We start from the raw sequence: 15,851 nt of genomic DNA, 5'->3' as shown, positions 1-15,851 counted from the left end.
TGTAACCATAGCTACCACCGTCAGTGTCACTGCATGTTAAATGTATTACCAGATATAAATTTCTGGTTATCATATGCTACTGTAACCATTAGTTGCATGTTACATATGCTGTTCACACAATGTCTGCAACAGTAAACTAGGAATCTTATTAGTAACTAATGGTGGGAAATTCTTGAGAATAGTCTTTTGGAGAAAATTCTTGTCCTCGACATATTCTCTACTTACATAATGATGGTGAGGATAAAATCAGGACCTAAAGATATGGTGGTAGTGGAAGGTAATAGGGGACTGGAATGCAGTAGTGGGAGATGGAAGAGACAGGAACTGTGTGGGAGACTAGATTAGGAATGAACAATAAAAAGGAGAGCAACTGGTTGAATTTGTGAGGAGAAATAAATTGGTGGCAAAGAATACATGGTTAAGAATCATAAAGGGAATTGTTAGTCTTGGAAAATTCCAGGAGACATGAAAAGATATCAAATGGATTATATAATGGTAAGAAAAAGGAATAGGAACAGTGTGAAAAGTTCGTAATCATATTCAGAACTTGATAATGATAGTGAACACAATATAAATAAAATTAATACATTTTCTGTTTACACTCTGGGATGAGCACATGGTCAAAAGAGCTCACAGGATAGAGAGAATATAAGAAACAGCACCATATTTAACAGTCATTATGGGCTTGAACCCCGGTCACTCAAAGACGTGTATTTATGTACCCTTGTGTCTGACTGCTCGGCTATAGCGGCCTAGTGTTTATGGATGTAACAGTACATTTTAAGATAAAAGAGAAAGCAAAGAGAGATAACAAATGGGATATGGAGAAGGGGGAAAAGAGGAATGTTGAGGAGAGATTGAGGCAAGGTCAAATGGGAAGATGTCAATAAGAACCAAATTGAAATAAGGAATAGGGTTATTAGGCTTAGTGAGAAAGTAATATGGTCAAGAAAGGAACTACAGCTAAAAGAAAACAAAAAAACAAACATGGATTATGGTGGAAATGATAAGGGATAAATGATGGGTAAATGAATGATAAGGGATAAATGAAGAGGATGGAAGAATATGAACATAGCAGATGAAAAAATGAAATAAATACTGAGAGTATAATAATAATAGGTTAAGAAGAACACATGAAGCTAGAGAGGGATGGCTAAGGGAGCAGTGTAGGCAAATAGAGAGCATAAAAGAAAAAGGAAGATCTGATTTAATGTTCAAAAGAGTGATTAAAATAATGAATTTAACAGTGGACTAAGATAGAATGCAAGTGAGTATAGTAATGGAGGATTGTTAAAAGATAAATATGCTACACTGAATAGATGGACTGAATATAAGAAGATTTATATGGGAAAGTGAAATAGAGCATTATGTTTGAGATTGAAGGTGATTATGGGATGAAGATGAATTGGTCCAAAGATAATTGAAACAGAGGTTAGTGGCAACATTAAGGAAAATTAAGAAGGGAAAGGATGTTGAAATCAGTTGAATACCAATGGAAATAACTGAAGCAATGGGAAATGCAAGGATAAGGGAACTAACAAAAATATGTACAGATAATATGAGAAGGGAAAATGGCCAAAGGATTTTATAACAACTTGATGATTCTAATAGAAAAGGAAAAGGAAGCAATTAAATGTAAGGATTTCAGAACACTATTAGTTTGATGTTGCATTCAGCAGAGGTAATGTGGAAGATAATGAAACAGAAGGCTGAGGAAAGAATAGAGGAAATGATAAGAAAGGAACAATATGGGAGTTCCAAAAACAGATGATTGAGGAATGAAACAGCAATAATGAAAATTTTGATGGAAAGAAATGAATAAGAATGTTTCTTTTATGGATTTGGAAAAAAGTATTTGATAGAGATACTGAAGGATATGTGAACTGACTGAAGAGATAAAAGGATTGACAGAGAAACTATTTTGGGGCCAAACAGTTATGTTGTGAAAGGAAGTGATGTTATACTAGGAAAACAGAAATAGGCAGAGGAGTGAGATAAGAGTGGTTCTCTCTCCACAACACTGTTCAATATATGGGTATAGAAAATAGAGGAGATGGAAGGGGCAGGCTGAGAAAGAGGGAGTGAAGACAGGGGAAAAACTATACAGACATATTTGCAGGTGATGTGGCATTGATATCTAATACAGATTTTGCTGGGAAGACTAGGAATAGTTGTAAAGAATATGGGACAAGAATAAATTTTGATAACATAAAGTTAAGGTGGGAAGGAATGAAAAGGAAATAAGTATTAAAATGGATGATAAGAAGATATTACAATTAGAAAAATAGATATCCTGGCAGTCTGCTAACAAGTGATGGGAGGAGAAATTAGAACTAGAACTGCAATGGGTAAGATACCTTTTGAGAAGAGGAAGTATTTACAGAGAGAATGGACTGAGTTAAGAGATTAAATGTTTTTGTATAGAGCATTGTGCTTTACGGAGTAAAGGATATCGGCACTAAAGGAGGAGTATATTAGAAGAAATGAAGCTTTTGAGATGTGGGAGTGGAGGAGGATTGAGAGAAATGGACAGATAGGGTTATTGAGGAGGATAGGAGAAAATAGAAGTATGATTAAGGCTATAAAGAAAAACTGGACTGGACATGTACTGAGGAAAAAGTTTGTTAAGAGATGTAATTGAAGGGAAAGTGATGGGCAAGAAACTGAGAGGAAGAAAGAGAACTGGATGATCTGATAGAGATTGATGAATATTGTGGGCTGAATGACAGGGCTAGAGACAGGAAGAGATGGATTGAGTTCTGGTTGTTATAGATCTGCCATATGTCAGAGAAATTATGATGAAATGGGATGTGGGATCACCACTCCAAAGGAAAAGGAAATAGAAAAGAGAAGTCACAACAGCCTGTTATCTGAATAAGATGCACTGCTCATTCAGTGGCCTGTTATGCTGTCAATGAAACATGTCATATGCACCTTACTGGTTGGATACCAACAGATAGGTTCCGATTTATTAGTATTTAATATTAGTATTAGTAACGGCTGCATGGTGCAAGAAAGCCTATGGCTTATGCTGCACCAGCCAAAAAAAAAAAAAAAAAAAAAATCCGAACAAAACAATGATAAAAACAAAAAAAAAAAAAAAATAAATAACTAAATAATAATAATTAATAAATAAAAAAAATTAAAAATAAAAAAAATAAATAAAAAGGAAATTAAAACTATCATCCTATGCGCTTCCCTTACCCGAAAGTACTATCCAGATGACCTTTGAATTTCCCCCAACTGTCGGCTTCTACCACCCACAAAGGCAACTTATTCCAGTAATTTATAACTCGCTGGCTAAAATAAAACTTCCTGAAGTCCAATCTAAACATTTCCCCCCCCCCCCGTAACTTGAATTTATGTCCCCTAGTTCTAGCATCATTTATAATCTTGAAAATTTTGTCCTCGTTCATTTTACTGATGCCTCTCAGAGCCTTAAACACCTCAATCAAATCTCCTCTAAGGTGTCTAGTTTCCAAACTCTGCAACCCACATATTCGAAGTCTTTCTTCATAAGGACGCCCTTTTGCCGATCTCACCAGGCGAGTTACCCTTCTTTGCACCCTTTCAAGAAGCTCGATGTCTTTCTTTAGGTGCGGTCTCCATACTTGAACACAGTATTCCAAGTGTGGTCTAACATAAGCCTTATATAATGGGATTATCACGTCCCTATCTCTACTTGCAAAAGTTCGATAGATCATCGATAGGACACCATGGGCCTTCCTTGCAACCTGTTTACAATGATCAGAGAATTTCATGTCTGACCGTATAGTAACACCCAAGTCTCTTTCCTCCAGTACTGGGTTTAGTTGAACTCCACCAAGTGAATAAGTTTTTTTGGGATTACTGTTTCCCAGGTGTAATACCTTACACTTTGTTGGATTAAAGCACAGCTGCCATTTTTCTGACCATTCTTGAAGTCTATCTAGGTCTCTCTGAAGAAGCTCAGCTTGACAGTGATCATTAACTACTCTACCAATTTTAACATCATCTGCAAATTTAGACATCACGCCCTCTATCCCTTCATCAATGTCGTTTATGAAAATTAAAAACAACAGTGGTCCTAATACTTACATCAATCCAATCTGAAGAATAGCCATTTATCACAACCCTCTGCCTCCTGCCCTGAAGCCATCCTTCTATCCATCTAAGGATTTTTCCAGTGATTCCAACCTGTTCCAGCTTATAAAGCAACTGCTCATGTGGGACTGAGTCAAAAGCTTTGCTGAAATCTAAATAAACAATGTCGAAATTATTCCCTAAATCCAGCTCGTGAGTGACCCTTTCAAAATAGCGAACCAGATTTGTTAAACATGATTTTCCCTTTACAAAACCATGCTGAGTATCTTTGAGAATTTCAATTCGATCCAAATGATCCTGAATTCCACCCCTGATCATTGCCTCCATGATTTTCCCTACTACTGAAGTCAGACTGACAGGTCGATAATTTCCAACTTCACTTTTAGAGCCACCCTTATGTATGGGAGATACATTTGCACTTTTCCAATCCAAGGGAATCTCCCCAGAGTCTAGTGATGCTCGCATAATTAGCCCCAATGGTTCAATGCACTCGCTTGCCACCTCTCTTAAGATTATAGGGTATATTCCATCAACTCCAGGAGCCTTACTGGTCTGTAGGCTCGAAAGTTTTTTCATTAAATATTCATTAATTATCACTAAGCATTTGTGTGAATCACATGCTGAAACCTTATAATGTACTCTGATTTGCAAAATCATTATATCTTGAACATTAATTGTACTATTCTAAAATTGACACTTTCAAAGTGGACTTACCCATAGCAGTGAAATTGAGAAAGGGAAAAATATGATTTTTATGAAAGATCCAGAAGTGAGATTTATAAAAACATGAATTATTAATAATGAAGAATATAAATCAGTTTTCCAGTGTAAAATTTTTCAGTGAGAATTAGAGAACAGGGATGGGAAGAGAAATTTTGAGCCTGTTGTATTAATAAGTGAATTATCAATGAAAGGAAGCTCGTAATGTTGAAAGATCGATTTTTTTTTTTTTTTTCTTTTTTCAGTTGACTTTTGTTTTTTAATGAAAACCCCAAGCATGGATGATATTAGAACCTTTGGTACTTAGTACTGTGCATGGGTTACATGATACTCGTTGACATTAGATATTGACATTGAGAAGAAATCAAAAGATCCGGTTAGTAAAGACTATTTTGTTGCTCAGCAACAAACATCTAAATTTTCAGTCTTACATAAATTTGGAAAATAATTAAAATTTTCTATGTGAAATGTGTAGTATAAACATTACAAATTATTTATATATCACATTCCTGAATTTGGAAATAAAAATAATTTATTATACAATACTGGCTTTCAATTTTTCCATGGAAAGAGCTTTTTTAATTTCAAACAAAAGTAAAGAACAACCCCAGATCAACTTTACAAGAAGATGAATTAAATTCTTTACCAGCTATTAGTCTTTTGAAACAAAAAAGATTGGGGTAAACTGATTATGGAGGAATAATAGATATGCTTTTTTGTTCAGAGGATAGTTATAAAAATAAAACTAGATCATCTATAAGCAGTAAAGGACCTGCTGACAGATAATAGTGACAGATACATATAGTATATTCATTTCCATTAAAATTACATTATTATCTTATAATTTTCTAATTATAATATAACAATGAATTGGCCTGAATTCTAATATTTTATTATATTACATTTATTATATTCGTTTTATTATTATTAATGTATTATTATTTTGTTTGTTTTTTCGCTGTTGCAGCAGAAGCCTGTGTGGCTTCCTTGCACTATATAACTAATGCTATTCCAGGGATGGTCAACCTTGAGTTTAGGAGTTACATTCTATTTTTAAGTTGCAAAGTGATCAACCCCCCTTCAATATTTTGATCCCATCCAGTAAATAACATTTCTTTTGCTTAAAAGGAAAATGTTAATAAAATGTACTTTCTGATTAATGACTGAATTAGGAAAGGTAATGAAAAATAAAAAATTTCAGTTATATATTTAAAAAATTAGTGGGAAATCTCTAACGATTTTCAAATAATCAGATTCATAATTACTCACAGCTAAATGCAGATAATTTTCCAGATAACTATCAGTCAAATGTATTCAGATTTGACAGAAAAATTTAAATTCAACAATTAAAAAATACAAACATCCAGTGATAGTAGACTAAAACAAACAGGTGTCCTGCAAACATGCCGGTATCTGCAAGTGAAAAAGGAACCAAAGTAGCTACCGGTATATATGGTATTGTTGATATTAATTAGTTTTCTAAATTTCCCATAAATTTATTTTAATCTAGAACAAAGTGTCGATTTTACAAGGAGCAAATGTTATTTATCTGTAACCTGCCCTATGTACTTTTGTACTCTTTTCAGAAAATTAACAACAGATATCAGTTGCCCTTGTTTCTTAGTTATTATAATAATAATAATATGTGTTAGTGTTTCCTTTGTAAAATATTGATAATAAATAAAATGAGTAAAATAAGTCACTGTGAGCAGACTTAAATATAATATAATTTTTTAAACAGAAAACTACAGACACCTGTCTGTCACAGAACTATTCTGATGTAGATGATTTCAGTATAAAAGCAAAAGAAGTTCCTAGTTTTTCTACCAGTCATAATATTGCCTAAGACTAAAATAAGACTTGCATTTCTGGCCAGGAATTCCAATATGCAGGTAAGCTAGCAAAAACTCTACTCATGGCTAATTTTACAGAGGGCAGTGTGTTGCATTGTTAGTTCCTTGTATATTTAACTGATTAAGAAAAAAGAATGCAGATACAATTTCATTTACAATTATGGCTCCACTAAAAACTGTCAGCTTATATCTTTCAGAAAAGTAATATACCGTAAAGCTCTTATTTAATAGTTACTGGGGATGTGGGGCAAATTTGTTTTTCTTTAAATAAAGGGAAAGGTTGACCTTTAATATTTATAACTCAAATATATTACAGAGAAACTGTGACAAAAAATTAACTTGGGAAAACATTGTAAGTTACTACTGGGTGAAAATGGTTTTTAATTGTAATATTTTTCACTCAAAATAACACGGGAGTCAAAATAATCCCTGTGCAACCAATAGTGGGTTACAAAACAGTAATATACAATCTAAAACTCTTAAAACCCTCAATACATTTAGGATATTTCACCAAATTATGCATGTCTGAGACCAGCAAAGACCATAAAATTTGGCACAGTCATGACCACTAATAGGTCAGAGAACAGTTTGTGATTGAATTGCCAGAAAGAAGAATTAAAATCCATTTTGAAATTCCTGACTAAAATCCCCTTTGATCATATATGAAGATGCCTAAAGAAAGAGATGAAAATACATAGTTAATGGTAAACTTATTTCCAAATGATTGAGCAAAAGAACTTTATTGCACCATCATGGTTTTTTGCAGCTTAAATATAGATCCCTTGTATTCTAACCTACACGTTGATTAGGTTTGTACTGTCCAAAGCTTTGTAGGTGGACCAATAAAATGTTATAAGAGAAATTGAGTATAATAATGGGAACTAGTTTGCTTTTGTCTAAAAAAAAAAAAAAAAGTAATTTTTGTTGCAGGAGGATTGCAATAAACATTGTAAGGACTGGTGGATTATAATTAACTGAATATAATAAATTAACCTAAACCATAAAATTAATATATTTGTTATAATAAATCTATATAATGCTGACTATCTGCAGTTTTATTATGATGTTAATTATTTTCTTGTTTTCTTTATGATGATTAAAACATCTGATATTAACTGCAGAACACATAATAGACACTATTTGCCAGTGCTAAATAAAGAGATATCTCAGGAAGTTTTGTTTCCCTCCTACCCTCCGTTGCACCAAATTGCCTCTTTTTTGATAGTGATGAGCATATCACATATTCAATCCCAAAACATATGCTTTACTTTTTCTGAATAAAAAAAAAAAAAAAAAGCATTTAGTGGAAAACACTGCACCTTTAGGGGAATCACTATTAACCAGATAAATTCCTGATGATAATTCAGGTTTAAGCTCATCATGGACCACAACTCCTCCCACATGATGTTATAGGTTGTAAAGAATAGTAACCAGGACTATACATATATATAGTGTTTTTTTTTTTTTTTTTTTTTTTTTGATGGATATGTAAATCACCACTAATTAACTTGCAAACTTTGTGGAAGTGACCAGTGTCACACCTGATTAATTTTAGTATTAACTCTGAATTGAGTGCATCAGAAAAGTCACGATTGGTGAACTGGTGCCAGTATTCACCATTAAGGTTTTTTTTTTTTTTTGGAATAAAGGCGAGAAATAATTTAAAATTACATACATTTAAATGCTAACCATTATTTAATGTAATAAGGGATAAATTATGAATAATATATATATTTTTTAATTGTAACAATCAAGCAGAGTGCCAGCAATGTTAGCAGTCTTTGTTGGTTCAAGAAATGCTACACAAAGGATATGCCTGGTATGGTATACTTTATAGTTCATTATAAGCTTCTAAAAAACATAAAATGAGCAAGAATATAGTAATTTGAAATAACGGCAATGGAGTAATGTGAATAATTTATCCCACTTGGAAGTTATACGAGAGTTATTCGAAAAAGGATAATTATAAATAAAATAATTTTAAAAATTAATAAAAATCTTGCAAATATTTCTAATTTACTAGCCTGTATAAGTCTTTATTTAAACAAGCATAAAAATGTGTAGCCTGCAGTGTAGGTTTTTCAGACTGTTTTCTGCAGAACTAAAGGATTTCATGAAATTTTTTAATGACACAGAGAGAGAAAAAGAGCAGCATTTTCCAATCCTTGTAATCTACTTTTGTTTTTTTAATAAGAGAGAATAACATAGAAGTTTGAGAATGAAGGTTTTGTGATATATTAACAATATTTTAATAAGAATTAAAAAATATTCAATGGTTAGACCTGTCTAGGTCAGTAGTTTTCAAAGTGTCTTCCAGAGAACTCTTGGGGTTCACAAATGGATACCCAAGTTCTTAAAATGTTCCTTTAATTTTTTTTATCATTGATTTTTTTAAAATTTAATTTGTACATATATTGCTGTATTTAAATTATTCTAAATTGTTGCTGTTTTTATGTATATTAAGGTTCCAGGGTAGATTTTGATTTGCAAAAAGGGTTGCATGATCAAAAAAGGTTGTATTTTCGCCATGTCATTATGGCAGATATATGTGAAAGACAGTAAATTGCTATTAAATTTTATATGATAAAAAAAAAAAAAAAAAAAAAAGAAGAATCTTGCCAAATGTTACAGGAAGCCCACACAGCATGTGCTTCCCTGCAGCACAGTGAGATGTCGGTTTACCAGCCAAAAAAAAATTTGAGTACCGAGAGAGAGAGAGAGAGAGAGAGAGAGAGAGAGAGAGAGAGAGAATCACCAAAAAAGAGAAGAATGATGATAACCAGCTCAGGACCCTGGGTGTGCCAAGCCCATACTCACCAGTGTGAGCCCCTGGGGTTGATGGTCAAGTTGTTCAAATATCTAGTAACCAATCAAAACATGGTGTTGCTTCGATGTTTTACTCTTCACTGTAGTGTATGATAACCACTATATGATTTTGAGGAGCCTGCTAATGCCATGGGTACATATTTGTAGTGTTCCTACCTTAGCACAAGGATTCTCAAGTGGTGAGTTGTGAACAATTTAAAGAGGAGTCAGAAATGTTATTGAAAATTTGTCTCAGATTTTGAATTTTTTTATTTTTTTATTATTATTATTTACAATGCAGAAGTTTTATTTTATAAAGTTGTAAGGCTTTGTTTGTTGTTTTATTTGATATTAAAATTTAATTATTTAAGGTAAGTGGTATATATATTTCTTGTCGCTCTCTAATCCAAATGAAAACAGTTTTATTTATGGGGGTAGTAGGGGGGGTCACACTTATTTGTTTTATCATTTTCAAGAGTTGCAATATAGCAAAGTTTGAGAACCTCTGCCTTGGCACATGACTGCTTATAAGGTTCATTTCAGGCACATTAGATTGCTGGTACCAAAGCATGTATATTGATATCTGTTTGGAGATGAAGAAAATGGTCAGTGATGACTTTTAGTAAAGTTTCTTGCCGGTCACAAGCATGTTCAACCAGTTCTGTCAAACAGGGCCCTATGCTCAAATGGCAAAACAATATTGTTGATTAATGTATTTAATATTATTTGTATTTAAAATTTTTGTTCAGTATAATATAAAATTATTTAATTATTTCTTAGTTACTGTAAAATCAAAAAAAATAGAAAAATCACTATTACAAAAACACGCCGTATAAGTTTTGCACAGGACCCTGCAAGTAATTCTTGAACAGGGCCCCCACAAATTTTGGGGCTGGCTGTGAATAGCAGATAAGATCTATTTACACTGTTATCAGAGAGTACACAGCAGAGTTCCATGTGAAGGACTTTAATGCCAAAAAAAAAGAAAGAAAAAAGCAATGCTACTTCTGGTAAAATTATGGCCATAAAAAACTTAAAAAAAAAAAAAAAAAAGGGAAAAAAAAGTTAAGGTAGTTATTTCCTATTACATAAATTCTGGCACATTTTTATAATCAGTCTTAACACCTGAATGTCAAAGCTGATAAATTTTTGCATCAAAATTTTGACAAAAATGTTTTAATCATTTTTTTTTTCTTTCTGTCACATTCTGCTCCTAGTTAGTAATATTTTGCAATTAAATTTCAGTTCATTTTTCTGTATATAACTCTTCAATACACAGTTAAAAGTAATTATGAACAAAGATAGTTTAAATTTAAACTTAAAACTAAAATTTTAAGTTAAAATTGTTTTTATAATACAATCTTAAAAATTTGAAGAAAGGAAATTAAATTTGCCTGATATTTCTTTAAAATATTTTCTATACGTTAAATATTTGATCTTTTTCCCTCTTGCCAAATTGCTGTTTTTAATTTTGTCCAGCACAGTCAGTTGCGAACGTTAATCCATTTAGTTGAATACTAAATTAAACCCTATTCTTATACTTGATAGAACAAATTCCTGAAAGGTGAGGAAGAATAATTTTATAACCTACAGCAGAGTTTTACAGGGAAACAACCATTCAGGGATATATATATATAAAACAGGTGTCTTGCACTCCTCTTCGTGAAATTTATAAATCACCTTCAATGAAGCAAGTTTGAATCGATACTGATATTGTCTAAATTGAGAGCACTAAGAAATGAGAAAGTTTCAAATCAGAACAAAATCGATAAGCAGCAAGTAATTGGCCAAACTAATTTCTATCCCTTTATTTATAACTGATGAGCGTGGGTGGGAAAGGGGCCAAATGCTTATAAACTACAGTAGAGTTTTACAAAGAAACAACACCTTTCAAAACGAGCTAGAATATATAAGTACAGTATTTTCCTGATATTCTCCACTTTGGATTGTGGAAAATATAACTACAGTATTTTGCAGAATCCAAAGTGGAGAATATCAGAAAAAGAAATATTCATGAGGCGGTAACAGGTTCTTTCCACCAGGGCAATCTAGAGCTTTATACAACCTTGGGAGGCTTATAGTTCAGTTCACTTTCGGTGAAGCGAGGTTGAATTCATCACTAATGTTGTGAGTGATCAATTTGTATATAGCGATGAATTTCCATTCAAGTATCACTCTTTGAAAGAAGAAAGCTTTTATTTAAACTTTTTTGCAATAAAAACCAAGAATATCAACGTCTATAATGGCTGATACGGTTATCATAATAATAAATAAAATTGTAATACCGTATACAAGTATATGTTTTTCCTAGAGGCTTTCCGACAATACCAATCTACATTTTTAGGAAACCGACGAAGTAACACGACCACAAACACAGTATACAAAATAATAAATTTATTATTATAATAAAATGTAGTAGTGTAATTTAGTAAAATAAACAAAATAATAAATTTATTATTATAATAAAATGTAGTAGTGTAATTTAGTAAAATAAGCATCTGCACGATTCCACGCTCAATGAGGATATATTATTATAGCCAGAATCTTATAGGTACTGCAGTTCCACAACTGATCAAAAGTAAAAGCTAGCATTTAGCTCTTTAACATATTAACTGTGTTCATTAACATATTTAACATATTAACTGTGTTCATTGATATTTTTGCAACATGGCTGTAATTGTCTATTACAGTTGTCTGCCTAGTTTTCTCTTTAAATTTGGAGAGAAGAATACGAATCGCGTTTTTCTAATACATGTATTGCAAAATTAAAGGTATAATAGTAAATAAATGAATATTTTATGTTACTGGTAATTTCAGTTTGATCCAACCCGCAAAATATTCTATGGAAGGACGATTTTCTGTTATTACACCATGAAAACCGCTATATTTAAAAGAAAACAGACGCATAAATGAAAAAATAAATAAATAAAAATAAATTAGTGATGGAAACTTTTTTTTTTTTGCACAAGTTCATTGTCCCCCCCCTCCAAATATTCATGATCATTGTATAAAAATAAACAAACGTTCACGATGCATTTTGCAAGTATCGATAGAGGAGAGAAAAGGCCTCCTATTTTCACATATTCGACATTCTTGAATCCAGCTAACAAGATCATCACAGCATTTATGTTAATCCAAAAACTAAATAAATAAATAATAAATAAATAAATAAATATATATATATATATCAGCCTCATTCCTTTACATTTATTAATCAGTCAATATTAATGTACTTTTTTTGCACTGATAAAATCGTCATTCTGCTTAGCACGAATTGTAAAGAATAATAACTTAAAACATTAAGCACAAATAAATTTTAAAAACAAATATATTTATTTGTATACAGTTTTAAATGTTAGGACCTCGAAATGAAAATTACAAACTTACCTGGTTTACAAAGCCTGCTCCAGTGGTATGGATTACAACAAATGTAAAGTGGATCGCTGGCAGATTGGCACCACTGTAACCTTTTCAGTTCCCACGGCTGCTGCACATCAGGCCACCTCCACAACTGACAACACAACACGTGAGGGGCTGCGGTCCTTCGCCCCAGCCGTAGATCACCCTTTGGAACTAGCACACAGCCTGTGGTATCGGCACCACGACTTTCTACAGCCTGAACTAAAAGTTCAAGCTGGGATTCCTTAAGTCTTTTTAGCATGGCCTGTGCCACAGCCTTAGTTTCCACCGGCCATGTGGCTTCATCGTCTGCGTGTGGCAGCAACCGCTGTTTCCACAGGCGTTTCACTAGAGCATTACGTCTAGAACGAAACATGAAAGCACAACATAATCTCTGCGGGTCTCCCGGTCCCGAGCCCGTGGTGGCATTCACTCCCGTCGTCGGGATACTCTCCTCCTCATCCGACTGACAGACAGCAAAAGTGTCCAGGCACTGGCGCCTTGGGCCGACTGACTGGGACACCACGGCAACCCACTTCTGCTGGCTCCAGAAATCCCGAAGGCCCGGTGAGACCGCTGGAGACGTGTAATCTCACACGAACACTAGAGCACATGGACTTCCACTTACCTTTAGACAATATAGCCACAAAGACACATTAGTTGGCTCACAACAGCACAATCACTTCCACCAAAAACTAGCTATCACTATAATCTGCAAAGAAACCAACTAAAACAATGTTAGATTCCGTAAAACCTTCGGTCACCACGCTGGTAGACATGCACGCCACTGTCGCTACTTCAAACATCCCCATACAGAATAGGTAAAGCCTTGTGGAGGGTAGGAACAACTCTATGAATAGAACTAGAAAATATGTACGAAACTTAGTTTTCATCCAAATGAAAAGAAGCTAGTCATCAAAAGTAAATTAAAATTTGAGTTGATCATTTTCTCATAGAAGACGAAATATTTCGTGCCTATAAATATTACATTCTTTTGAGTGCAGTCTCATAATACAAGCTACACCCCTCAATGTAAAACGGACTCTTCCAAAATAGGCTACAAGGCGACGCGAGGGAGAAATTACTCTGATTGGATAAAGGGTATCACGTGTCCGTCTAGACTTTTTGGCGCGTCTGATATCTGAAATGATTGTTGCGCAAATAAGATCAAATTACTTCTAGCAAGAGCATTTCTTCCTTTGATATTTTTCAGGAATTTGATTATTAGAACTCAATTATATGATCCTACCATCTGAAAGCATTTTACGCCCCACTTGCATACCGCGAACAACATCTAGAAGCCAGCAATGTTTCTGTATATTGAAGTTCGTCGGTGATGCGTGCTAGCAAAAGAGAAGCAGACGACATTTGGAGAATGTAACGAACGTATCAATCTGTTATTGCTTAGCGTTTTCACTCAGGTGAGACAGTGGCGCCGATGCGGCAGAAAATGTGCATAAGATGACCACACCAAAAGTATAACGTCAGATTCAGATATCAAATTTAGTTTGGACTCGCTGGATTCACTGGTTGATCTTGGTGGCCCAGTGAAGGGCGCACGTGAGCTCATGAACGTGACGTTTTAGTCATGAACCATTCTGGCGTTAATGTTATCGTTGTTTTACTGTAAATCGTTTTTCCAACTCTGTCGGAGGTCAGTCTGAAGACTCCTCTGACGTCATTACCCATCAGTTTGCGAATGAACGCCGCAGTATCTACGAAGCGCCGACGACAATCGCCGTCCGCTGTCCTTAGCTGACGAGCGGCACGTACTATCGCAGCAAGTGTCGTCAGGCAGGCGGGCCGAGGCGTCGAGTCGGCTTGTTGACAGAAATAAACAATGTAAACTCCGCACGTCACAGAACGTCCCTTATGGGTCCCCGTTCTAGATTAATATCTTCAACTCACACAGTCGCTAAACTAGAAGAGGAAGTCTACTTCAAGAATGTCTGGATGGGTATTTTTTATTGTTATATTGTCACTGAATGTTTTCTCGTGAAGAATTAATTAAAAGAAACTTTGAGTTGAAATCCTTTCTACATGTACTTTTAATGCGATTATTTGCTGTTTAACATGCTTACTTTTGTTTTTTTTAATAAATAAATGACATTTTTGGTAATATGTATACTTCAGTAATATACACCGTCTTTATATATCTACAGTATATGAAATGATTCCATCCTTACCCCATACCATATTTGTTTCAGGATTGGGGATCGATTTTCAGGAATAGATTATTATTATTAATTAATTAATTTCCTTTCAAAGCGGTAACACAAAATAACAAGAAAGATTGTTTGAACACTCTTATAGATGGGGAGGGGGGGGAGTTGACACTCAATTTTCTCAGTGTTCAAACGATCATATATGATTAGGACGGCCAAATAGTGGACGCTTCTGAATTTCTTGCATATTTCTTAGTATAAATCTAACCATTATGTTTTTATTCCAAAACTTACGTAATGATGATTTTTCAGACCATATTTTATTACAAAATTTAGTATAACAGTTACAGAATCACAGAATTAAAAAAAAAAAAAAAGAAAGAAAGAAATAAAATAGTTCTTTCAGAAAACAGCATTAGTTACATAATAATTCATGAAAATCGCTGAATTGATTTGATGATAACGCAGGCCGTTTCTTATGCATAAGTCCCGACCTGTTCGGACATTTGCATCCACACAAGGACGGAGATGCAAACGGAGATAAGAAAACGACGTAATAGTGGAGAAGATGGGATAATTGAATATTTCTCCGGGCGCCGAACTTGCTCGCTGTGGCGCGCACGTGATCTTGATGGCCCAGTGAATAAAATAAATAATTATAATTGTGACACGAGAAAAGTTTATTCCCCAAAAGGTGATTAACCACGTACGTAAAGCTCTCCCCATTACATCATTCGAAATTTACGGAACCTGCTACTTGGAAGTCGAGTCCCACTTCCTCAATATTGAAGAAAATAACAGATGAAATTACTTTAATAAGATTCCG

At 33.8% G+C, this 15,851-nt stretch overlaps 2 protein-coding genes across 3 annotated transcripts in view; one reads left to right on the top strand and one right to left on the bottom strand.

Annotated features, from left to right (window-relative positions):
* Positions 1-13,597, bottom strand: part of LOC150091480 (SMAD family member 6-like) — an 85,897-nt gene extending 72,300 nt beyond the window's left edge. For both annotated transcript variants that reach the window (XM_090375810.1, XM_090375817.1), the window contains exon 1: positions 12,849-13,597. In XM_090375810.1, coding sequence (XP_090231936.1) covers positions 12,849-13,236 — 388 coding nt within the window. In that variant the 5' untranslated portion in view covers positions 13,237-13,597. The remainder of the gene's footprint in view (positions 1-12,848) is intronic.
* LOC150091477 (uncharacterized) overlaps positions 1-15,851 on the top strand; it is a 317,989-nt gene that overhangs the window by 19,042 nt on the left and 283,096 nt on the right. The window contains exon 2 of the mRNA XM_090375829.1: positions 6,545-6,695. The gene's annotated coding sequence lies outside the window, so the exon portion shown is untranslated. The remainder of the gene's footprint in view (positions 1-6,544; positions 6,696-15,851) is intronic.

The sequence above is a fragment of the Mastigoproctus giganteus genome, chromosome 1 (genome assembly GCF_048544385.1).
Source record: "Mastigoproctus giganteus isolate SK-2022 chromosome 1, ASM4854438v1, whole genome shotgun sequence".
NCBI lineage: Eukaryota > Metazoa > Arthropoda > Arachnida > Uropygi > Thelyphonidae > Mastigoproctus > Mastigoproctus giganteus.
This window is presented reverse-complemented; position numbering and strand designations above follow the sequence as displayed.